At 42.9% G+C, this 26,874-nt stretch overlaps 1 protein-coding gene across 2 annotated transcripts in view; it reads left to right on the top strand.

Moving 5' to 3' along the window:
- Positions 1 to 26,874, top strand: part of SYN3 (synapsin III) — a 177,427-nt gene that overhangs the window by 123,675 nt on the left and 26,878 nt on the right. For both annotated transcript variants that reach the window (XM_074165355.1, XM_074165345.1), the window contains exon 6: positions 22,269 to 22,331. In XM_074165355.1, coding sequence (XP_074021456.1) covers positions 22,269 to 22,331 — 63 coding nt within the window. The remainder of the gene's footprint in view (positions 1 to 22,268; positions 22,332 to 26,874) is intronic.

Genomic DNA, 26,874 nt, shown 5'->3' with positions numbered 1-26,874 from the left:
AGTTGTAGTAGTCATGAGTATTCTTCACTGCGGCAAACCAACAACTCTTCCCTTGCTTGTGCATGTGAGTGTATATGTGTAAGGGTATTTAGCCTCCTGGTACACCTGAAATTCTCCGTATATTCAGCCTAAGGGAGGCACTCAGGGTGGAATATTCTAGCCTGAATAATCACAAGAAGGCAAATTTTTCAACAGGTAAAACATCATCTTATAATAAGTTATAGGCAGCCTGAGTGTCACCACTCCTCTGACAATGCTGCAGTGTTACAGAGCACTGTGATCAGCCGCAGAGACCCGATGGCATGTCTGCAGGGAACCTGCTCACAGAATATATTGTTAAACATATGTACCATTCAAAGTATATATATTCATGTATTGCAGTCTGCTGGAAACAAAGAACAAATTGTAATTGCATCCATACAATCTCCAACAGAAATACTTGCAATCTAAATAATAATAATAATATTATTATTATGCCTGATCATGAAACTTTCTACATATATGCAAGCCTAGGACTGTTTTCAAACATGCACTTAAACAGACTAATATATATTAGCCTAGCATAAAGCTGGAATGAGTGATAGGAAACACATGTTTCTTGGTACTTGTGGTTGCACAATGGTATAAAGAGTCCTGACATTCTATAGGTCTCTGGACAATTCTGCTATTGATGTGTTGTGAGTCACTGCAAACAGACCATCTTATTTTTCTGAATCACTTCCTTCTCAAGGGATTTCTCCACTTCTTCCAGAGATTGTATGCTGAGGAGGAATTCAGTGGGCTAAAGCCCTGGAGACCCATTCTAAATGCTTTCCCTTTCCCTTCCTTTCTGTGCAGCTGAATGACTCAGAGAGGGGATGACACCTTGAACCAATGTCACTATTCCCTTGTTGGGATGGGAGAACCCTATGGGGAGTCCAGAAGGAAATTTAATTTTATGTTTTATTTTAAGGAGATCCCTTTTGTTTCACTTTGATTTATTTTTTGCTGTTGCCGTTTTGAGGTTTATAAGGTTTTGGGGAAGAAGGGGTTTGTTTGGAAGTTAGAAGCTGTGCTGTGATAAAATAAAAGATGTTTCAATTTCTATGCTTTGTCTCTCTGCCCCAAAAGTATTAGGTCATTAGATACAGAAATGGTCATTAGATACATAAGTACCTCTGAGGCCTAATTAAGTGTACAATTATTCATGCTTGTAACTAGCTGCCTTGAGGTTCCTGGAACTTTCTTAGGTGCTTCTCTTAGAACTGCGCTGTTGGTTTGGTGGTATTCTGATAATACAAGAGACTGCAATCCTAGCAGAAGACAGCAGGTAGACCATTACAAAATTAAAAGTCTTGTGTGATTTGGAATGTCCCAATAGTACTGCTTTGCATAAAAAGTAATGTCAATAGACTGTTTTAATGTATTTTCACAGGGGAAAAGATCTGCATTTAAGGGAAATGAAATCTTCTCCTGCTATTTAAAATGCTCCTGCTTTCATTTGACATTTTTACTGGAAAACACTGTCTTGGTGACATTTTTTCCCAAAAAGATAAGCCACTGTGAATGGCAGAAACCTTGCATTTCAAGTACTTTCTGGTTTGTTTTTCGCACGTTATACTGAGCTGATAGGTGATCTTTTGGCAAATTAGTATTGTGATGAAAGCACAATCAGTTTCTGAGTAATTGCAAAATTATTTTGACTTCAAGAGATGCTTATCCTGAATGCCAGCCGATGCAGAACTTTCTCACTAAATGGCAGTAAACAGTATGTCTGAATGAGCTGTGCCTGTTGTTCAGAAATCATTTAGAGCGATCATATCTGAAGGAGGTGCGCTTCACTGGGGCCTGATCTTCTCCTATCCATCAATGCATAACATGGGCCTGTGATCAAGGCAGTTGCGGCTGCCACTTGCTTTCAGAAAGCCTCTTAAAAGTACAATTCTCCATATGCACCTGTGCCAGCAAAAACATAATGTAGAATGCCAGAAACATGTATGCAGCATAGTAACTAATATTCGGTCAGTTTCTGAGGTACCCTGTAGAGTTGTATGGACCTTCCCAAAATCACCATTGGTGCAAAAACACTAGCAGCACTTATTGATGAGCACCTTTGAGTTTGTTCATTCTTACTGTGCTGTAATCTAGGATGCAGTTGCCTCAGCCAGCTCCAGTCATCCACTGTTTGAGACCTTCCTGAGCAAAATAACTGACCCTGTGATCTTCATATCTCTGTCCCTTTTAAAAATGGAAGAAGTTGCCTATGTTTTTAGAGACAAATGTCCATTTGTTTTGTCAACCTCGTGAATTCAGGGCTACCATTTCAGATCTCACTACTGCTTGCAACTGTTTTTTTGTTGGGTTTTTTTTGCATAGATTATCTGCTTTGTGCTTTCATGTAGGAGTGGATGCTACCAGGACCTCAATTCTTAAAGGTTTGTTTTACCTCATCTGTTTCTTTGTAGATGCGCCAGGCTTTGGTGTCATCAGTTTCTAACACTGCAGACATTCTTGCTTCTTCAGATTTTTGCTGAAGGAAATCTTTGTAGCTGACAAGCCACTCATCTTCTCTACAATCCTGTAATGCTAAAACAATGCTAAATTCAGGACAGTTAACCTCCTTACTCTTTTCCAGTGGGTGGTTTCTTATTTTGATATTGCTTTCTACCAACCTGTTGTACTGAGTATAATTTTGGACTAGCAATAAAATGTCTCATACTGTGCTTGCTTCAGCACAGACTGCTTAAACTCAGATGCACTTAGCTGTGGTGATTTTTTAGCCATTAGCTATGCCAGACAAATAGATCTAGCAAGAATGGATATGATTGCCTTTATGACTGTCTAGTAAGGCTGTCTCTGAAATAAATAGCTAATTCTCCGACATAAAGAAATTTATGTCAGACTGCATCAGCTGACCAACTGTTCCCATGCCGTGAGAGTTTTCACTTGACTGGCCTGTGCTTTCAGTATATGTGACAAGCCTTAACAGGTTCCCTTTCCCTTGGATGATATCCCTAAACTCTTCTTCAGTTGTTTTGATCTTCTGCTTCTTTGGTGAGTTACCTCTTTAATGAGATGAAGGGAGTGGCATGTTTTTATTCGTGGATAATTTTTTTCCCTTGGTGTGATTATAAATTGTACTTCTTCCAATTTGCTAATTGGCCATGAGTTTAGTCACAACTCTAAAAGGAATTAGCTCGCCACAGTAAGTCCTGAGCTTCACCTATTTATGGTCAATTGCCTATGGTTTTGCTTTCCTTGTTAACAGGCCCCTTCCTGGCAACACTTCATCGTGCACCAACATCCACGTTCAAGGCACAGGCATTTCACTTGCTTTCGAGATGATAGAGCTTTAATCCTCTGCAGCATTGCTCACCGGCCGCATGAAGAGTCATCTAAGGACATGGTGCTATTGTCCTCTTTGTCCATGCTGGGGAAGCTCTTGGAAAGTGATAGAAATTACTGTGGTTCTTGAAGGTTTTTCCAAATACCAGCCATTGTCCTGACTTGTGTTGTTTGTAGATCTGTGTGCTGCTTTATGAGGAAAGAAGCTCCATGCTCCATGTACCATTCTGCTGCCAGTCTCGGGTCTTGAAACAGACTACATCCTCTGTGACACGATAGCACTCTCTGTCTTAGGTACGTTTTGGTCTGAATTAGGTAACTTCCTTTGGCTGGCAAATTTTAATGGCCTTTCCAAAAAATGACTCTTGCTTCTCCAGCAGATTTTGACTATTTTGTCTCAAGTTCCATCCATGTTTGCTCTCTTTCTGGAGACTCAGCTCCTCAAAATCAAGGAGCTTGGCTCTTCAGCTCCCTGACAACCACAAATTCTGCTGCATTTTTGCCTGGTTATTGTCCTGTTAATGACATATGGTTCACATGTTTCATTTTTATGTGGAAGCCAGTATTCTTCAAATTCCTGTGATACAGCGTCCTGGTGAGCCTCAGATGTCAGGCTAAATTCAAAACTATTAGAAGCATCCAGTACTTCAGCACCAGCTATTGTAAAAAATAAAGCCACCTCCATCTGTCGTAGAAGCATCCAGCTGAAGAGTCACTTAGCATCATTTCCCACAACTGCTGAGGGCCACATACTAGCAGTGGAGAACATAAGGACACAGGGTGTCCACACACCTACACACAATCAGCGCAGATCACTGCCTAACACCTTGAAGCAAACCAGGCTCCTCATTTTTCTTGGCCCCCAGGATCTGCTGATAAACAACAAAGCCCTGTTCAAACTTTCTCCAGTTACCCTCCATACTCCCAGAGAGCACCAGCTCCCACAAGGTGAGGCTTTCAGTGACTTCAGTCTTCCAATCATAGCATTTTCTTAGCATCTTTTTACCTATGGGCACCAGGGTGTCGCTCAAAATCAATTTCCTTCAAGGGCTAGGATTCACCTAACCAAATGTCAAATGTGTATCTTCTAGGTGTGTATTATGCAGGTGTGTGTATTTGACCTGGTCATCAGCACTGTCTTTGTCATCAGTGGGGAGAAATACAGACATAACTGGAGAGCAGCTATTCTCAGCCTGAAGTACATGTCTCAAATAGTTCGGACAAATCGGGCTCTGAAACACCCAATTTCTCTCCACTGATTGTGAAGTTTGTCCAGACTGGTTGCTGCAGATGTAAAAATGAGATTCATAGGTGTCTAATGTTAGGTGAGAAACATCTCATTGAAAGACTGTGACAAAAGCCTGCTTTATTCCCAACTCTTCAGCAGCGAGTAACATAAACCTGGGCACAGAAGTGGAATTTATCCTGGCATGCCATGTGCAGGGCATAGGCTGTCTGAAAGCCACTGCTCCCCTCCTTCTGAATAGCACCTGCTCCCCAAAATGAGATACTAACGTGGAAGCCCATAGGCACAAAGAAAATGTTAAAATGGGACATCAGCCTAAATTTTACAAGGTCTTCAAGCTTTGATCATGGGAGAAAAGCAGAGTGGAACACGAGCAGTTTCTGAAGCGCAGCCACTGGAAGGATGCAGCTACCAGGTTCTAGTTTGCCAAGTTCCTGCCTCAAAGTGCAATCTTAAACATAACTCTGGGTACACCAAATATTACTGGCATTTTCCTGACATTCCTCACATACAAAAGAAGTGCATAAAATCTCGCCAGCAAAAATCAAAGCAGGGTTTGTGTCTTACTGGTAGCAATGTCACAGGAAGAGAAGCGTTGTGCCTTTTCAGCTCAGTAGACAAAAGCCAGGGGTCTGCCAAATTTTCTAGTTTCGCTTTAACTGTGGGAAAAGAGTTGCAGAAGGGACCCCAAGATAGTAAAATCTCATCCACGTACAAAGCATGCACCAGGCAGGCTCGCAGTTGTTCAGCACATGCTCTAGGCTGACCGGGAGATACATAAGCCTTCTAACACAGCACCGAGCTCCAGCTGATATATGTTCATCAGCAGGGGGAATTGCCTCAGGCTCAGGACTGTGTTGTTGGGGGTGGCGATGTTACTGCGATTTGGGAGCGGTGCAGTGTGCAGACATGCGGCTGTGCTTGCATCATGCATTGCAAGAGTGGTTACAGCAAGAGCTGTTGCTTTTTGGCCTTCCCCGTGACTCCGTGCTGACCAGGGCTACGTGGCCCTCGGCTGGTGTGCAGCCCCTGCAGAATAATCTCTTGTTTGCTCGTGAACGCCATCCCCATTGATCAGTTTCCAGCTGGCTTATATTGATTTAGCTTAATTCAATGCAAGTGTTTTGCATGTAGAAAAGGCTCTGTGAGTGTTCCCATGAGGTCTAAATCAGTTCCCCTCTCTCTCTCCTGCTCTTTAAATCCTATTGTCACTCATGTGTAGCTTTCCTACACTCAGTACATGCCTATTCCTGGGGGGAGCAATTGCCAGGGGCTTAATTTTAGAGAGGAATGCTCACCCTGCTGTCTGGGAATGAAGCCTGGCGTAGCCAACTTCAAAGACTAGACAGATTTGTTGTTGAGCTTAAAAGACATCTTCCCCTTGACTGGGATTTGCTATTGTATCTCTTATGCTCTCATCTTCCTTTTCAGAGCATGGGAGGGCTCAGGTGCCCTCCAGACTCCTTCCATCTTTGGACCCTTTCAAATGCACATATTAGGTGCTAGCAAATTCTCAGCTCTGCCTCTTGCCGGCTGAACCTCACTGAGCTGACTGAGAATGTGGCGGATTTGACAGGATCCGTGCTTAAGGAATCCGTCATTTGGCTCTTCTGTTTACACAGAGCCCTGGCACTCAGCACAGGCCTAAAAGAAGGATTATTTTTAATTCTAATAAACTAGCGCAGAAGGAGAGAGTTCTTTGCCTTCTTCCTTCACTTCACATCACAACTTTAGTCCGAACGAAGGACTTCACACCAAGTACAATAAAGGGATGAATTATTTTTCCTGTGTGCCTGTTGTTTTTCTGACAAACATATGCGTTTGTTTATTTTTAGATTATAAAATGCAATTATCGTGTTCTCTGAAGTACACATGTAAAATTAAAAACATGTTGAGTCAACTTGCTGCTTAACTTACGTTAATTAAACTATTCAATGGGAAGGATGTTCCTGGTTAGGTTGCTCCAGTGAGATCTGGATTTTATTCTTGGCTCTGCCACAGATTGCCTGTTTGATTCATGGCAAATCACTTAATCTCCCAGTGTTTCGTTTCTTCATTCCCAAAATGAAGATAATTCTCCTTCGTCTTGTCTGTTTTGACTGTAAATGCTTGAAGCAGGGTTTATTTTGCACAGTGTTCAGCATAATATACTCCAAGTTTAATTTATAATTGTATATATTGATAATAGGTCATCTTGTCTCCAAGAAAACAACACCCCTGCAAGTCCTTCCCAATGCATGGTTTTGCAAACAAATATACTTTCCACCACACCCAGACAGGCAATAAGTCAGAGTTCTGTCAGATCACGCTCAAAACTGAGTTTTCATAAGTGGAAATATGCCAATTTCAGATTTCAAAACCCTGGGTTTTTATTCTAGAAGTCAAGAACTCATCTTCAAGAAGCGCTTAGTTTTTTCATTGCATCCTTAAACTTCATCTAAGCTAAGGAGTTTGTGAAATCTCACTAGGAGTTTTACTAAAGATCAGGTCCAGGCCTGTGGGTTAGGTAAGACAGAAACTCTGGCTTGAATACACTTGGCCGGCACGCCTGGGAAAATTCAGTGTCATGTGAATGGCTGAAGGACCTGCTTCACTGTGACGGTTTCTCACATTTCTGTCAAATAATCAGAATAGGCTCCACTGGGCTAGCAGGATCTACCCCTGATTAACCCGGTAACTACTTAGGAGCCGTGATGATTTTCTGTCACAACTTGATGTATGCTCGTTCGTGCTGACCATCTTCCCACTACAGCGCACACGTCTGCTTTCCTGTTTATTCACCAGTTGTGTTTTACCTGAATGTTTGCTTTATGGTGTTGTACAATGGCTTGTACATTCAAGACTTCAGCCTAAGCTGGCAGCACTAGAGTAGCAGTTACTAGAGAAGGTGCCCTCTGTTTTCTGTCAGAGCTGGCTTTAGCTGAATCATTTTCTCAAACCAATCAGCTCTATTGAAACTTAGATCTAAGACCTTATTTCTCCAAATCTGGCAACTGAGGCTATATTTGCAGTAAAGAGGGTGAGCAGGAGCTAGCGCACGATGGGGATATGCTGTTACTTTATTACCTGACAGCACTCAGGCAGAATGCTTTTCAATGTCATCTACAGTCAGTACAAGCCCCTCATTATAGAAGATCATGGTATCTGTGGGGCTTCCTTCCTTCCTGCTGCCTGTGTCTGCCCCAGAGCAGTATAAAGGCCACATCAGCCCTACAATTTTTCTACCTGCACAAAGTCCCAGTGCAGGCACACTTCTACCATCCTAAAACTCCTTTCTTCACTCACAAAACATTGTACCACGCTTTGCAAATGTAACTGAGACACATCTAACATGAGGTTCACTATATGAGCTCAGGGTGCCAATCCTGTGACTGCCTGGCCAGCTGGGCCTCGGCTGTCATGTCACAGAAGAAGAGTCCCAGCCTTGCACTGCTGCCAACACACACGGCCAGTTTTGGGGCCCATACTCCAAATGGACTTCCACTAAATGACACACTTCCCATAGCCAACCTGGCAGCAAGGCCCATGCCCCAGGCATGACCCAAAGGACCAAAGTACCAGTTCCTCACTGGCTTGTCTGATCACGTTCACAGAGAGGAATTGGCGAGGATAGCAGTAGCACTAAGCTTTCCTAATGTCACCTGGAGTCAGTGTAAACCCCACTCATTATAAAAATTTCATGCACAGTTTAAATCTGCCCTGCTCATTGCTGGATACATTTGCCCAGCAGCATTGTAAGCTGCATGATGCAACTCACCCTGCTTATGAATAACATGGTCATGCAGTAGACCTCTCTTGCCAGCTATCCCTTGAGAGAGACGTTCTGACACTCCCAAGACAGATCAGACTAATGAGCCTGAAGCAGAGGTCACTGAAGTTCAGAGCAGGTTCATTTTGCACCTGGGTATTTAATTCTTCATGTCTCTGGTCCCCATCAATGAGCTGTAAGCAAAGGAGAGCAGTCAGGAAACAGGAGCAGTAGGAACCAAGGATCAGGGTGTCCATGGGTATCTGCCTCCCGTAACATTCACCCTGAATTAAAGCAAATAGCCTCTGCTTCACCCCATTTAGCCAGCTCACTTACAATTCACACCTATCCCATACAGCCATTTCCGTTTTCATTTCTTCCTCCCGATTCACTGAGAAATTCTCCCTCACTCTTTCCGTAAACTCAGCAGCCTGTCTTCTCTTGAAGTTACACGTCAGTTGTTAGCTTAGCCAGTGATTAATACAGCTCTTGAAAAGGTCAGCTTTGAATCTCACTGCCAAGTTCACCCACCTTTCTGGGCAACTCCTTATACCTCTTCTCTGCCCTTCATAACATATTTGCAGTTGAAAATAATTAAAATCGATATGCTACTTCATATCTTGAAAGCATATTAATTGTAATCTTGCTCTTGGGTGTTGGGAAATGTTTTGAGGCTGGAGAAGAAGGACCTGTTTAATCCACCTCTCACACAGATTGCTTGCAGCTCTGAAAACCTGATCTCTAGCTGCCTGTCTAGTCCTGTGTACCACCTAACCACCTCTTGAAACAGCCTTGTGGACCTGAGGAAGTGAATTCAATATAATTATTGTCATCTGTTGGACACAGAAGGATCACATCAAATTTGACAGACAAACTAAAGGTTCCTCATTCTCCCTCACTCCCAAGCAAGGGCAGTCTTTGTAAGGTTGGACAAGTAGTCTCACCACATTAAAAATTAAAGCTGAGTTTGTCGCATACTGCACAGTTCAGCTTGTCCTGGTTCTGTCTGGGCTTCTATATGTGCAGTGTCACCAAGGAAGAAGCTCTGCTCTGCATCAACAAATGCAAAGTAACACTTTTGATAGGTAATATTTTAGGGAATTTGTTCGCAGAGCTTCTCACATGGAGAAATAGAGTTAGAAGCAAGCGGATTTTGCCTGTGAGTGTTTTTGTTTTCTTGTTCCTTTTGAAGTAAAAGAGGAAATATGGGAACCATTTCTAAATTACCCATGCACCAGAGTGACAGAAGAAACCCAGAAACAGATAAAGACCAACAGCTGGAACATATTGTGGTACAAGGAAGCAATTAGCTTATGGCATAGAGGAATGAAATCACATATAGAAATGATTTGTGTCTCCTAGCATCACCTTGGCAACCCAGAAACTTTGGGGCAAACGAGGCCCATGGTCACAGGCCAGCACTGGTGTGGTGTGGAGGGACACAGAGGGAAGAGTCCCAGCCTTTCCTGAGCAGTCTTGGCTGAGACCTCACAGATGTGAGGGAGGAGAAGGGAGGGAACAAGGCATCAGCTGCTTCCCCTCTCTCTGAGCTTTCCCAGCACCGCTACAAGTTCCCGGAAGAGTTTGCTTCTCCCTGCCACAGGGACGCCTTGAGGGATCTTCAGTCCACATCCCCCTGGGACTTTGTGTCATAAGCTGAGTGACCAACCACAGCCACTCAGCTGCCCTCCTACTCTCGGTCAGCCTCAACTTCAAGCACGAAAGGCCATCTTCACAGGATTGCTTAAAAGTTGCATCATCAAGCAATAAAAGAGTGAACATACCTCCGGGTGGGAGAGGAATTTGAGATAAGCATTCTTTACTGGACATTGCAAAAGAAACCATAGCCTTTCAAAATAGCCTTCATCAAAATGAATGAGCTAACTCTCATTGCCTTCAGTGCGGCCAGGGCTTCAGTTTTTACGTGCGAGATGCCATGCTGCCATAGTGATGATCTCAGGATAGCATTAGCCACATGAAGTCAGACAGATGGATTGATGGATGTAATCAAATTTCCTGCCTTGGTTACAGTTTTACCATCCAAAGCCTCAATTTAATCAGCGGTTGTACTCATAGTGGGATTTGTTTGAGGAGGGACCCCATTTACCACTCCCAGTTTCTGAGAGCCGGTTAATCCTTTCATGGGGCAGGGTTCACATATCATGCCTCATAAACTCCCTACATGAGGGTTTAGGAAGAAAGGACAGGAAGTGCTCCATGAGCATGTCTTCATGGCAGGCACAGAGATACCCAACCAAATGGCTTCACCCCATTAACTTCTCACAGGTGGAGACCAAGGTCCAAAAATACACAGTAGCTAGATCCACGTATGCTAACTCCCCTCTCCCGCCCTAGAAAGGTCTGGGAACAGAAACACCTGAGGTGTCCCTGCATAAGCCATCTACATGTGGCTTTTTTGCCACATTCATCCAACTCTACATTTCCCAGCTCCAAACTGGTGAGCCTGCATCATGATGTCCTTCATGAGCCTATCAGCCCAGAGGATCTCCATGCAATGTCACACTGTGTGGATCGGACGTGCCAGATCTGGTCCCACTGAGGTTATGGAAAAATTCGCTGTGTACAAAGGGTCACAGCAGCGTTCGTGCTTTTGGGAACCCCTCTCACCAAGGACTATCGCTAGCCCTGTGTGGTGCAGGATCAGTTTAAAATAACTTCACTTAGAGCACTCCATGGAAATCCCCTGCCAGTCACCCTCCTCACGTGCTTTTTGTTCTGAGAATCAACAGGCCTCAAAGAGCGGTCTCAGAAGAGGCCACATCTGTACAGAGTTTGCTTTCATCCCCACAAGGGTTCCCAAACAATGCCAGTGCCAGCCGGAGGTTTGCTGAATGGTATGAGAACCAAAGGCTTTCTTTGCTTTCTGTTCATCCATTAAAACCTTGTGAGTCAAAATTAAGAGGACAGGAGTGGGAGCTTTTGGAGGCTGTGGTTTCTCACAAATGCCTAAAGCTAAGTACTAATGAGAAAGTTAAAAAAAAAAAGCCTGCAACCCATCACCACAGCAATGCCACAATTAGAGACAAATCCAGTGTGCGCTGCTTTACATTTATGATGCAGACAAACTAATTTAGCTAATTAGGGCTGTCTACAAAATGCATATGAAATAGTACTCTGTCTTCAAGGTCCAGTATCAGAGTCTTGCTACTGAAGTCCAAAAGTGCACAGCACACAGCCTGGACACTTGCTGCTCTCCGAGTATGGAATTAGCCAAGCCACCTTTGCACAGGAAGTTTTGAACATTTTCTTCGTTATCGCAGCCACAACTGATGGGTGAAAAACCATCAGTTGAGAAGCCTGCGAGGATAAGCGTATAAAAAAATCTCTTTGATTTCAGAATTTAAGAAACAAAACCAAGAAAAAGTGAAAAGTCCAGTTGGCTTCTCCCACTTGAGACTAAGTTTTATCTTACAGGTTTTGAATAGTCCTAAACAGATTGAGGTATGATTTATCTTCTTTGAGAAAGCAAATATTTTTTCTTTGTCAATGCAAAGATTGTTGTTGTTGTTGTTTAAAAGGAGGTCCCACTACCCTGAAGTTTGGTCCATATATATTGATAGCAACTGTTTGTGCAGCACAGAAGCTCAGCAGAGAAGTTCAGCTGCTGCATTTCTGAGGTGCGGGCACCACCTCCACGAGAAATAAAGCCAGGACCATTCTAAAAGACTTCAGCAACCAGTTTTGGAAAATAATTTAATAGCATGAAGTCTGATGGGAAGAAAAGAGGTAGAGCTGTTATAAGGAAACAACTACCCATCTTTCTGGACTAGTTTCAGACATTGACTGTGAGTGAGCACAATGCTCGTGCAGTGATGGAAGGGCAGTGCATTCAGTGACAACAGGCAGTGCAGGCAAATGGTGCCTCTGCTCCTTCTGCCTCACCCCCTGTGCCTGGCGTTGCCTCCAGCCACAGTGCCTCCAGCTCCCCTGGTGAGACCAATGCCCTTCCTTCGGGCACATGCCCACTTACTTCCAAGCTGGCTTCTGTCCACATTCCAAAATCCTACCTGGATCCCATGACAGCCTCAGTAATGTGCCTGGGAAAGAAACAAATACCTTCCTGTACTGGGCGTGGATAAGCTCACTCATATTTGTCTCATTTATCCCAGAGAAGTAGAGATATTGCCTCACAGATGAAATCAGCCCAGGTCTCCACCTCTTTTTCCAGTAAACGGCGAACCCTTTCTCTCTAGACAAAACAGAAGGAGTGGGCTCACAGAGACCACAGCATCCTTTGCTGCTCCAGGCTTGCCCAAGCTGAAGAAGAGAGTCTATGTGTTACTCCAAAAGGAATTTCTCTGCTTCCTGCTGCTTGCCATTCCTGGCCGCTGCAGCCTGTGGTACATCAATGTGTGTGCTCAGCAGGGGAAAAATGCCGCTGACTGAGGTGGTGGTTGGGAGATGAAAAAGGCTGATCCACACAGTGGTTTCTTCTGTCTTCCTATGAATGCATTCACTTCAGTAGCTCCTTTCTTGTTACAGCTGGGAAAGATGTAAACAGAAGCTAGGCCCAGCTGAAAATAACTCTACCTATGTCCTGTGTGGAGCCTGCTCCACTCCCCTACCATTTTTGACTCTTAATGGCAAACTCCGTTGTCCCTTGACACTGAGGTCACAGACAAAGTTTGTGTATAGGATGGTTGCACAGGACATACACAGAATATGTTTCTTCCACTTCGTTGAAAACTCTAATGGCTTTAGCAAACAGGTGGAGCAGGATCACATCTTATCACATGGAATAAGCCACAAGGGGGAGACAAATACCCTTGTGGTGCCATTGTGGGCTCATGCCCTTAAAGCCTAGGTAGGAAAACGTTTTCTCAGCTCTTGGGAGGTTTCAAGATTTCAGATTTTTTTCCCTAACACAAAGTCAAAATCTCAAAAAGCCTCTTAAATGAAACATGCAGAAATAAAATGCATGTCAGAAAAACTTTCCTTTTACAGTTTGGAATCTTTTCGTTTCCTTTCTAGATTAAAAAAAAAGAAAAAAGTTTATTAGTGCTCATTGGAATCATTGGAACATGAAACTTTCAGCTTTGAAAATATGAAGTTTGCAGTTTGGAATCTTATTTTCTTCCCCAAGCAATGGCTGAATTTAGAGAGATGGTGAAATAGAGCCCTTCCTACAGTATTTGGCTCCTAACAAAACCATGTAATTTGAAAGTTCCTAAGAAATCTCAAGAGACATAAAACTAACTCAATCATAGGATACAATGGCTGCCTTTCATGTCCTCAGTGTCTCTGACATAAGGCAAAAATTAGTCTGGAAAAACATACAAGATTTTTATCCAGAGAAAGAAACTTGAGACTGTGAAGCACAAGAACAAGGATATAGGAAGAACAAGGCTCATATGTAGCCCCCACCTGCTGTAGGTTCCTACGAAAGATGCCACAACAACTTCAGGGTTCAGAAGGGCTGCTGCCACTGTTCAGCCCATGAAGCTGCCCATGAAGGAGGTAGGCCCATGAAATAGGGCTTTTGAAACACTTATTCCCCACATTTATGTCCCAGAGAGCTGGAGTGACCACAAAAAGTAGAGGATGTGTATCTCACTGCCAGGCCACATTAGTGAAGTATTTGAATTCCTGCATGAGCCTAAGGGCTTAAAATGCTTAAACTAAGATCTGGCTGTAAAATAGGACAAACTGGGCCCGTAGCATAAACATTTCTCATGTGAGGTAATACCTGACTTTCCAGGTCAGTGGACAAAAGAAATGTGGAGTAAATATCTGTAGCTGTAGGTGAAAAATGCACCCACTATGAATTTGGCCTAAAAAAGGTAGTCAGTGGAAATTATCATATGGGAATGGTATGACATATGGCTGCATGTGATAGACCGTTTGTCTGTTCAACTGAAATAAAATACTGATGTGAAAGCATACAAAGATAGGGCATAATGTGAGATAAAAACTACTCTCCTGCTCAACCCTGTGAGACAGAGTAGGGCTACATTAACAGTAGCAAACCACACAGTGCCAGGTCCATTCTCCGGTAACTCTGGCATGGTCCAACCCCAGCGATGCTATCAAACTCTCTGAGCCTCCAAAGTGTCCTATGGGGTATGGCAGCAGATTTATGCTGGTTTCCATGTTGTACTTGGAAATTGTTTGGAGGCAACGCTGTTTGGCTTGAGCCAGAAAATGCCAGAGATCAGTCTAACAATTTACTAGCACAGGCAACTCAGTGCCATTGTCCTTGCTATGTCATTTATTTAGTCATATAGATGTAGCTTGAGATGCCAGTGGCAGGGTGGCACTTTCCATGTTTCTTCTTTATGTTCAAAATCGCTTGTGCTCTGGAGCATTAATCAAGATTACTAGCTGCACTTTTTAAAAAATATAAAAAGTAAAACAGGGATTTTTAAAAAAAAAAGTCCAACTGTGACTGCCTGGTTCTCCGTGCTGTGATTTCTATAGCTCTGAGTGCTGAAGAATGGCAAGAAGGAAGGAGTTGGTGATCCATTGCCCAACAGCCTTCAGGACCCTAGAGGATATTTCAAGTGTTCCAGTGGACCATGGTATCCCGTTCCCTGTACCAGGCAGCATCTATGGCTCACTGCTTGTGGCCCTCTTCCTGCCAGCATCTGACACAGCAATGTCAGCCAAGGCCTCACAGGGTCATTGGCACAGTTACAACAGCATGAGACTTACAATAAAACATCAGAGCCATTTCTGTGTCAGGCAGAGTATTTCTCACTGAATGTACTAATAAGCCCAGGGCCCACTTCTCATTTCACGCTGGCATAAAGGCATCACTCTCAAACGTGCTACAGAAGGTTGTGAAATCACAACCAAGCCCTTGGAGTCGTGTGCGATTCTCTTGGGCTTTACCATCAGGGCGCGTGGCTTCACTTTGTGTAAAAGCTGGAATGAGAACCATGTTCACTTTACCCTTTGGAGACAGAAAAGCACCTGAAGCTGATGGCCTGGTGTGGTTAGAGACCGGCACTGACAGTCAAATGATTGGCTTCAGTGAGACATAATTACTCCTGCAGTGCCTGTTGCTGAAGGTTGTTTTCCACTGTGAAATTCAGGGAAGTTTTGTTCTGTCCAAAGAAACTCCATGCTGCTCATTTTGAAATCAATGATAATTCAGAGTTTGCCCAAAAAAGGGGTCAAGTCTTCCAAGTGAAGAGAGAGCTCTGTTGGCCAGTGTCTTGTGAACCTTAGGAGTTCTTGGAAGATAAATGGCTTTGAAGACACCAGCATAACTTCAGAGAGCATTTTTTCCCCTCTGTCTCCTTCCTTTATCTTCTACCACAACTTAGGTGCTACAGTTTATCCAAAGGTAACCCATCAAAAGAAAGTTCCTAGAGAGTTCACCACCCTGTCAACAACTGGTGTTCAACATCTCTCCCTCCGCAATGTGTTTACATGAGGAACAGAATTTTCTTACTAGAGAAAAGCACAGCAAAAGATACCCAATTCAGGTCAGGGGGGAGAGGAAACCGAGGAGTTTCTTCTTATTTTCCACTGCATCCTGCAAAAAATATTTAAACAGTTGTTCAACATCAGGAGTTGGGGGAATGTATTCACTCTCCTAGCACGCAAAGACAAGAGGCTTCCCTAAAGGCAACACTGCAAAATACTGGCTAAGCAAACACCACGCATTAAGAAATTTAACTTTTCTATGTACTCATAACAATCTTTAAAATGTAGCCTGTATTTTAAGATGTGGTAATGGGGACTTATTGGCCAGGACTGGTAGATAAGTGTGTGAATACAAGCACGCACACGCGCATACACACACATACTATATTATTTTTTTGCTGAGCATCTGCTTGTCTGGATATGTTCATGTAATTCTCACACCTGAAGCTCCAAGGGAATGAGAATAATATCAAATTCTCACACTCTGACATTCCAAATGCTGAGGAGGACGACTGGGAACCCCAAAGCATCCTGTCTGAAATAAAGGAGAAGTAACATTAGAGGTGGAATTAATGATAAAAAGTTTTGTTTCATACTTAACCCTTTCCACTTTCTTCCGTGACAAGTTCTAACCACAGTGCAAGTGTTTGGAGCCCTGAAACATTGGTTTGTGGTTTGTTTACTCTAGGATGTGGGGATTAAGTCATGTTGCTGTTAGGTTTTCTTTTTTTTTTTTTTTTTGTGTGTGTGTAGTGCTTTATAAAAGCAGTGATAGAATCAAAGGATAATTGTTTTACCACCCTGAAGGATCTTCACGCCCTAAGGCACTGCTGACTTCAGTTAGTAGCACAAATTAATTTATGCTATATCTCCATCTAGTTACTTACTATATTAGTTCCTATGTGAAGCTGGAGGCCTCAGCTCCAGTGCTAAATGAAAAATCCATCCATCTAAAGCATCTTAAATCTAACCCTTTGCTTTGCACTCACTCCTAGTCCTCCCATTGCTCTCAGAAATATCCAGGCCTGGAGCAGTGAGGTCCTCTTCAAATTATTGAGTGGTTTTGCTCCCCAAAATTTTGTAATCAGCAGTCTTATTCTTGCCTCTTCCTTATGCCACCTCCAAAACTTGATTGCTTGCTAGCTAAAACTTTGGTCTCTGCCCTCACAGTGCTTTGCATCAAGTGTGTTAGTTTATTCCCATTTGATTTTACAAGCCTCCCTTACAGACTACTAAGACTACCATGAATTAAATCATGCACCTCATCAACAGCACTGATTTCCTCACCCCAGCTCAGTAAAGCTCTGTAAAATTTAACCCATCCTAAAATGATATGCTGTCTCCTCTTTTGCTAGAAGGAGCACTGTTGTATTACAGCTGTCATCCCATCTGTCAATCACCATACTGCTTCAGGCCCTACCTTGTACAACAAACACTGTCTTGATCCAGCTGTTATTGACCTCCTCCTGTCACAAGTATCTCATAACTTTTTTCATCATAACCCCTATCTCCTCCTTTCTCCGGAGACCCTTGAGGATACCCACTCCTCCTTAGGATTTACTTCAGCTGGCTTGGAAGCATAGGCCCTCTTTGCACAGTTAATTATTTTTTCTTCGTTGTGCTATAATTATAATACAATAATGAATACACACGTGTGTCTTTTAAAGGAATCCATATCACGTGTCTTTAACAGACCACAGATGTTAATGCTGGCAATTCTCATTGTTCAATATATTCTCCCATCGTTGTTTGTTGTTTCTTACACTATTTCTGATCTGGTAAACAGCAGAGAGGAAGGACTTGTCTGTCATAGTCCTTGGCCACCACAAACCTCCATGGGGCCACAGTATTAATCCACTGAGCAAACTATTCTGCATGCAGTTGGTGATTACATCAACTTGTGAGAGAGTAAGTGAACAATAGGAGCACTACTGCTTCTCCTCTGTATTTCACTATACAGCCCTGACTTGGACATGCCTGGCAAGGCTGGCATGCAACCAGTGCTGATCTTCAGCTCAGATTTTCAGTAAGACAGTTCCATAAACACAATGACATCGTGTCATGACATCATTACTTTCCTGTAGGTTTGAATCAGCTTGCTTGGTTTTACAGGAAATCATATATATTCACTGCTCCTCCAACTTAATTACACCAGGGAAGTGCCACACACATTACTTTCAACATTCAACTCTCAAGTGCATGAACAACACTCCCATAATCCATTAGGTACCCACCCAGAACAAACTTTGTCATCATACAAGCAAAGGCAGCTAAATAAACAGAAAGGTCAGATTTAGAGTAGAAAAGCTTGAAAAAATCACAGTATTACTTCTGGGAGAAGGGTAAAGCAAAAATTACAGTACCTTGTTCTATGGGGCCTTCTGGTCTGATTGAAAACACTAAACACTATGGTAATACAATACCGGTGCAAAGAGACCAAAGATATAATGTCTCCACATCCTGCCTCCCCAGATCCTTCCTAATATTATCCATGATGTCATTACACCCTGGACTATTCATTTTATCATTGACTGGAAAGACTTTGCAGAAGAAAGAATACTGGAAATTGGAAGTGCATCATATGAGATGGATAATATGATCTAATGCACAAAACTAAACATGGCAGAAGGAAATCAAAAGAGACATTCTGCATTGTTTATGAACTACAGGACAGTACACAAAATCACAGACCTGAGATCAGCATCCTTCCTGAGGGCCTCAGTGAAACAAAAGAGTAGAAAGTATTTATGGGATGGATCAGGTTTTATCTGATTTCCTCCCTTTAGATCAATTTATATCCAACTCTGTTCTACTACTCCATCAGCAGTAAATACAGAAAATATTCATATATTTATAAGAAGTATTGAAAATCTCATTATTTGTTGGGCAGAGGGTAAAGGAGAAAGTGTCATAGTTTACAGCCCTGTGTTTTCAAATAGAGGCTAATGTATGCATACCGGCACTCACTTTTACACACCAGTGCCAAAATACTGATTAACTGCAAAGTGATCTTTGCAGTGACATTACACACAGAGGAGAGCCCTTAAAATGAGGAGCTAAAATAGTATACTTTGGGTCACCAGTGTTGTAAATTGGAAATAACTTCATGACTCTCGCTTCGCTCCTACCAAAGATGGCTTTCCGGAGTTCCTGATTCAGGATTGAAACTCCTGCTCTACTCTAAACAAGCATTTTCCTACACTAAGTTCTAGACACATGTGCAAACCTTGCCATCTCAAGGCTTTTGTGTGACAACATCTGGGAATACATTTATAGGATTTCAATTCAAAGGGTTGAGTTATGCATATGAACTAACACCCTGCGTCTGATCACTGAGCTAGCTGTGGTGCTACAGTCCCATCCCAAAACCCGCAGACATCATCTATATCAGCCCTGTCAACAGTTCATGCACATTTTAAAAACATCAAAGTGGTTTTCCCCATTTTTCCAAGAAAAAAAGAGCCCTTACAACACATAAACTAACACATAGAAGACACAGACATTATTTCTTCACATGATTTCAGTAAAAACATGCTTTTCTTATTAAACTCTGGTGCTATCCTTTGATTATAAGCATGTTCTTTCCCAGGAAATCTATGACGATGTATGTGTAAATACGCATCTCGGGTCTGCTCTTGTGGTGGCTGTGGTCACTCCCAGAGCTTCTCACCACATATGTGTGTGAATTGCCTCATAGTGGCGTGTATAATACATTCTCCCTTCTTCCGGCTTCCTTATCCACCTGGGTGCTTGCCAAGTATGCTGGCTGGCCACCTTATTAGCAACAGAAATGGAACTCAGGTCCCAGCAAGGCTCTGGTGGAAGCTGGCAATATCTCTTTTGACTGCAGTGGAGTTCAGCCTGCTTCCACCACTTCATCAAGGGCTTCCTGTCTCCATTATTGGGTGGTTGTGGGCTCTGGTTGCTTTAGTCCTGTGGACTATTGAGAGCTTTTGATTCCACTTAACTGCAGCACAGACTAAGGGCACTCTGTTGTAACTAGATAAACCTATCATAAAATGCAGCTGAGTGTATGCGCTGCTCTGTCTCATTGGTTCCTTCATAAGGCAGGTTCACATAGGTGGAAATTTGTTGGGGTTTCAGTGGCCAAAGCAGGCTCCTGGCAAACTGCACATTCAGAGTCTGGATCTGTGTTTTGCCCCCAGCCCCTGGCACTATGGCCAACCCAAGAGGCTTGTGACTCCAATGATCTCTGTCACCAGCTGGTCACCCCTCCATGGGATGAGGGCAAGCCTTACCAAGAAAGCTGAGCTCATGTTTCCAAGAAGCAGAGAGAAAGGGAGAGATTTGAGCAGAGCGTTGTCATTGCCGGTGGTGTCTTCCAGGCCAGCAGTAAACTTGGGTTGTTTATTGGATCCCAAACTTTCTTTGCATTTACACAGGAAAACAGATGCTTCCCACTCCCGGGCCTCATGCTCGAGCCAAGCTCCCTCAGCAAAACCCACAGGTAGGGTACACAAACAGGGCAGCAGAGACATCGCTTCCTGCCTCTGGCTGCTTTGAGCTGGTCATATAGCATTATCTATCCTGCACACTTCTTTGGCCTCTTTGCCAGGGTATCAGGCAGTCTCTCAGCGTGCAGCTTGCTTTTCCTGTGTGGTAGGAGCAGCTGGTGCCTCGGCTCACAAACAGGGAACAGAGGCCGGGGCTTGCAACTGAGCTTTCACTCAAATCGTGTGCATGGGGCACGGATGGCGGAGCTGGGAAGCGAGCCAGGTCTCCCAGAGCCTGGGCAGGTGGGTGCCCTAAGTACCGGGTTACCTTTCATCTTCCAGCATTAAAGGCCTGGCACGGTCCATCCATAGCTCTGTCTTCAGTAAGCCTCAGGTGCAGTCCTCCATTTGATCCATTTATGCCAGCAGCAAATTAAGTTTCAGGCTCTTACAATGAATTAGAGAGGCAAAGAGGAAATAGAGCACAAACTCATATGCCTGGCCATATGCTTTACTATGGGTCTTCAGGATGGCCACCTATCACAGTCCCTTGCCTCTTCTTCTGAAACAGCGGGTATTGGTCCCTGCCTGTGCCAGGACTGATTTATCGCATCTGTGTGCCCTTCTGTGGTCCGAAAAGGATCCTTCAGCTTTCTGTCTGAAGAAGGTCCTCACAAGAGACACAAGTTGTCTGAGAACATGTTGCACTCACTGTTCCCCTCTCCTGTGACATTTCTTTACATAACCGGCCGAATACCAAAACATATCACTGTTCATTACTAATTTTGTTATTTATAGCAAGCTGCCACAGATGGAGACTGCAGCACCATTCTATCTTTAGGGCGTAACGCCTGCCTGTCCATACAGACAATTGGTAATTAACACAAGAACAATTTGTTTATCTATTCTCAAACTTAAATAAACAGGAGAGCCATTTATCTGTCAAAATTCAACTCCCTCCCATTGCCAAATCTCCAGGTTAACTGCTTCATGAATAGAGTTCATCACTTCAGGCATTTAGGTAAAGACAAAAGGGTCTTTTAAAAGAATTCCCATTAAAGAAAATGAAATATGCAATAAAAAATAATAGGTTATCTACTAAAGGGATAGCATTTAGATCATAAGAATCAGGAGCACAGGACAAGATGACAGTCGCAGGGATGTCAAGCAGAGGTGTAGAAATGGACTAACTGGTAGCAGGGGAGGTGTGGTGTATATATCCTCATTACTGCTGGTGTGTGCACTTCCTACCAGTTCCTGCCACTCAGCTCTCAGCTGATCACTCAAGTGAATCCTAGCATGAGCATGAAACTGGGGAATAGAAGGCAGAGAGGATACTTGCAGTTATCCAAGTAAAATCCCACGTGTTGGCTAAGATGCACATGCATGGCTTGGATGGCAGGACCCTGCACGATGTAAACACCATACAAGCCAGGAAGAAGACATGATGTAATTTTTTCTATTTTTATTGCTGATTCCAACACTTCTTTGTTCTCTTTTATTCCCTATACCGACCCCTGAAGTTAGAGAGGAGAGGAAGAGGCTTTATGAATAGATGGACTTTGTGAGATGTACCCAAGAGTTGGCCCCTGTTACCTTCTTCCTTGCCCCCACCACTGCTGTCGGGAGGGGAATGGGAGCTGCTCACGCTCACTTTAAAGGCCAAAGCTGTCTGTGTGGAAAAAAAAAACCAAACAACTCTTGTCTTTCTCACAATTCAGATTTTTGCAACATCTGAAAGTGTTCACTTACTCAAGCTTGCAGGTGCAGCTTTTTTTACATGTGTATGAGTGTACACTCATCCATATGTACACAGTGGGAAAAGTGATGGGAAAAAATAAGGTTTTAGAGGTTACTGCTATCAGGCAGAAAAAGTGGGTGAGATCTGAGGAATTCTGCCAGGCCTCCATTTCTGATCATATGGGTCCCAGTGAAAAGCTATTTGCTTATTGCACTACCACCTGGACAATCTTTATTTGACCTTTTTATCTTCCCATCAGCATCCAGGAAGGGGATAAAAGCCACTAAATAATAAAGTAAACTATTTCAAATACAATGGCTGGAAAGAAATAACTAACGAGGAGCTCCTTCTTATGTCTTTCAGCATACAACTCCAAATTTTCCTGTAGTGGTCAAGCTGGGACATGCTCATGCTGGAATGGGGAAGGTAAGTAAAAGAAAAAATACGTATAGCTCAGGAAACAGATATATATGTGGCACAGCATTCCTGTGATCATGCACAGCGTGTGGACAGCCAACGAAGGGGTTAAAACTCCCCACAGCCTATCTGTGTTGCGCTGGCTGTTCCTGTGGGAGAAAAGGCCTTTTTCCACTGTCACGCACTTGGAGACAGGCAGTGGTATTGGGTTGGAGGCTGTCTGGGATGCAGGAAGGGGGGTTGCGAAGAGTGGGGGAAAAGTCGGCTGGGCTGAAGTCATTAGGCTCGTCTTTTATATATTTTCTCCTCTCCTGAAAGTGGTAATGTTGTTTATTCAAGCACCTGTAATGTGCAGCTACACCCCATAGCTCTCACAATGAGGAGCAGTGGCACTGGTCTTTTTGAGTGCATTATGATGACCTTATTCAATACAACGGCAGCCCTTCAGTTGTTTTTTTCCTCCTTGCAAGGAAGAACAAGACCTTACAAAGCAGAGTGGCTGGTTGCCTGCCAAGGAATCCTGAAAAACAGTTCACTCCCCAGAAGGACCTGTTTGTTTTTCCCAGGCTCTCTGGGGTCTTTATTCCCCAAGTGAATTAGCAGCCCCTGTTTCTTGGGATGGCTGGGCTCCCCTTTCAGTGAGGCATCGCCAGCACATTCCTGTTGCACTTTAGCCTCCCCTTCCTTGCATATACCTTTTAAAAATCATCCCCTATCGGTCTAAAACTTGATTTGTTCAAAAGTAGGATATTCTGATATATCATCTCTGCATCCAAATGGGTGGTACATGAACTTTGTAACTGACACCCTTGTCACGGTACTTCCCTAGAGCAGACAGACCTTATCCCAGCCTCACACTTTGCCTGAAATTTATATATAGGTATGCCAAACTTAAACTTGGTACATCTTGTTTGCTTGTGCTCTGGAAACAGAAGCCCTTTCTGGCTTCCTGGATTGCACATGGAAGCTCTCATAACCGTTCTTGCTTTAGTTGCAATGTTCCCCTGTCTGGATGGTAGCTGCTGGAGAGGAAGTGGGTTCAGATCACTGGGCCAGTGGTGGAGTTGGCTTTCAGCATCAAAGAACAAACATTTAAATAAGCAGGAAATGTTTGTTAAAATATTGGTGCTACGTATGTTAAACAGGCAGAGGAGTCATTGAATTAGAGTACATGCAGACAAGCCTAGAGCTGCTTGTAGAGCGAGCCACTGAACATGTCCCTAGGAAGGATTTCATTAGCAAAATTCAACCAGGACAAACCAGGAGGAAGAAAACTCTCCCTGAGGAAAAGTTTCAAGTTCCTTGAGACCCTGCAATCCTGGATCTCTCTGACTGCTCTGTAATTTCACCTGTAATGTAGGGAGGGCTTCTTTTGTCTCTCCTGTGCACAAAGGCTACAGAAGTGAGGGCAGAATTAGAGAAAAGTACCCCAATCTTAGCAGTGTTTCCAGACAAAACTCTCGGCAGAGTATTTAGCTATTGTCTTCTGCACCAGACACCGGATCTTCTTCCACCTCTTACTTTCCCTCCCGTTTTATTCTTTAACGATGTTGATTTTTGCTGTCACAAGTTACAGGGGAAGAGAATTTCTATTCAAACTCCAGGCACAATTGTACAGTGGTACAAGGCGGGTACGTAGGAAGTCATTCCAGATGAAGATAGGCCAACAGCCAGCATCTTAGAAGAAAGAATTGGTCCGAGGCCAAGTTTACTTAAGTCCATTATGAAATTAGGGACTACTAGAAAAGTCTGGATGTGGATTTGGGCACAGAGTTTCAACACTGCTCTGTTCTGTAGATGGGGAAGGTAGAGGAAGGAAGGGTTGTTGACCTTATGGTTTTAGTTTGGGCCCTTCTCCAGCCACAAGCAGCCTGAAGGAAAGTTGAGACTGATTAAATTAGTCTTCTTGAAGTCACACTGCACTTCATTACATAGAGCAAAAAGAGAAGAGAGAAAGTGAAAATAAAAATAAAGAACAAGTCAGTTCGTTTAAAAGACAAGTAACAGGAATTTGTTTCATGTTGTTTTTAAGACAATATGATTCAAGCCCAAGTGGGACTGACAGAAACCCCAGAAAATGTCAGGAGAAATACAGATAAGCAGAACTATGGGTATACTAGAAAAGTAACACCTATAGGTAAAAAAAAATCAAACCTCCAATTAAGTAATTCAGAAAAGGAAAGTTTCCAGGAGACATAATGGTGGTTTTAATCATCATAATATAAAAGCAATAACCAGTGATGACATGGAAATTACAGAGACCTAAAGAATTTCTTTGCATCAGTCTTCAGAAGTAGAGATGATAGCAGGAAATAGCAGGTCTTTGGCTGTAAAATATACATAATATGAAAAGAGAGAGGTTTGCTTTTGGTTTAGATTAGCGTAAGTAAATAAATGTTAATAAAGTACCTGCATCAGGTCATGTTTTGTATAAAAGCAGTGACTGAAGAAACAAAGGATAAAATAACCAACCTATTGGCCAAAGTACACATGTCAGTATTAAAAATAGTACTTACTGCAACAAACGATGCCAAGCTAGTGAGCCATGTATTTGTACCTTTAATGGGTGCTTCAAAGGATGTGAGCATTCAGATTACAATCTCATTACCAACAGAAATTGTCAAGGAAGTACTTCCATTTTTCTTGTTATTAATGATAAAATCACATGTAATGGGAGGCACCAAGACTTAAAAGAATGAGCAAAGATGGGAAGTCCAGACACTGTTGTTCTTTATTTGTACTGAGGCAGTGGCCAAGAGCCAGAAAAACTCTGGACACAGAAAAGGCCTCTTCCCCACAGAGTTCCACCATTGACTTGCAGGGAGACTTGTGCCATTTCACAGTTCTTCAGTTTCTCTGTGTTACAGACCAGAGGAATTATAATGATTACCTGATACTTATTGCTAATTCATTTTCATAAGGCACTGTAAGAAGTGCTGAGTGTTTATTATTTTGCAATAATGGCTAGAAAGAGCATAATTATAATAGTCAGACTTTCATTTTCACATACCTTTTGTTTTCACAACATTTTCACAAAATTCACTCACCACATTTTTCAGTTAGAGGGTTGGACAGAGAATCCTCAAAGCTAAAATGAAAAATACCCATGTTAGGACTTGTAAGACACAGGCTCTATTGACTGTCTTTAGCTTGGAAGAGGAACAGTTAGTATTCAAGGTCAGAACCAAAAAAGGGTGGCAGTATACCATTAGTGATAGAAATGCTCTTGCCAAGTGCATGTAAGGTTCAGGTGGGGATGAAGAAAAAAAGAATCGCAATAAAAGGCATATTTTGAAATTTCCATTGAGAAATCCAGAAACAACAGCCTCTCTGTTGACTTGAACAGAGACACCAGGAATAGCCTTCACCCAGAGAGACAAAGGGGCCCTAGACAATCTTCTCGTCTAAAAACAGGACATATCCCCCTCAGCCCCTCCCATGACCTTCATTATCCTCCTTCCAAAATTTGAAATCACTTCATATTTCGCTGGCACTGGATGATCATAACAAGTGCTCTGTGTGCTGCTGGTCTGATATGGTATCGTTACGAATACAATAGCTGTAGAAATACTGCTTAGACAATGGTTTACAATGGAGTCAGCAGAGAAGGATCTTTCTCTTGTTGTATTTAAGTTGCCCAGGCTTATGAAGTCAGCAATACTCAAGGAGTCTTCCAGGGAAACCATGGGTGGACACTGAGATGAGATGTCCTTCCCTGTGCAGAATTGAACTATTGTTTGCCCAGCAATTCCTAAAGGTCAAGGCATTTTTAAGCATTGCGCATTTAAATTTGAGCCTAACTACCCCAGAAGTGATTGGGGGTCTCTGTTGCATAGGGTGAGCACTACAGTGAGAAAGGAATAACACTTCTTCCTGATTCCCGATCTCATAATGCCAGAGCTCATGGAAAGAATAAAGCTCTGAGTGTGCTAATATCTGCCATTTGTGCGCTAACCTGACCCTAAAGTGCCCTAGGAACAGAGCCCAGCACTGCAAATTCACTCAAAGAGCCTCTTCACCTCTTCCTGAGCAGATCATGAGAAGGAAACAACTGCCAGATCTGCAAAGAGCGGAAAAACAGTATCTGTTCATGTGGCTTTATCTATATTTATATGAATTTAATAAATGTATATATATTTTGCTACTCTTACTTCATTTTTAGACCTCTCTTATTAGGCGAGTTTAAGAGTCGCCTCCTGTCCCCTTCTGCCCCATAATTATGAAAACACCTCCCCAGTACAAATCCTGGCTCAGATGAATTTATTACATTGTAGAAGAAAAACTTGTTGTTCATAATAAAGTGGTCAGAGTTATTTTCTCTCTTACTGGATGGGAAAGACTTCTTTACTTTTTTTTTTTCCCCTGGTATAAATATAGCACAAACTAAACAGAGCCACTCTGTAATGTAAAAATACTGCAACCTTTTTATCAGGAAGGACAGCTCGTCACCTTGTCTCTCTTGGGACTGGAAATAGAATGTTCCAAAAGTGAGACCTTTGAAAATCCAGTGTGCTAAAGAGGAAAGGAAGGGGAAAGGGCTGCCTCAGTTTGT

Source organism: Numenius arquata, chromosome 2 (assembly GCF_964106895.1).
Source record: "Numenius arquata chromosome 2, bNumArq3.hap1.1, whole genome shotgun sequence".
NCBI lineage: Eukaryota > Metazoa > Chordata > Aves > Charadriiformes > Scolopacidae > Numenius > Numenius arquata.
The sequence above is the reverse complement of the archived record's forward strand: the minus strand, read 5'-3'. Positions and strand labels throughout refer to the sequence as shown.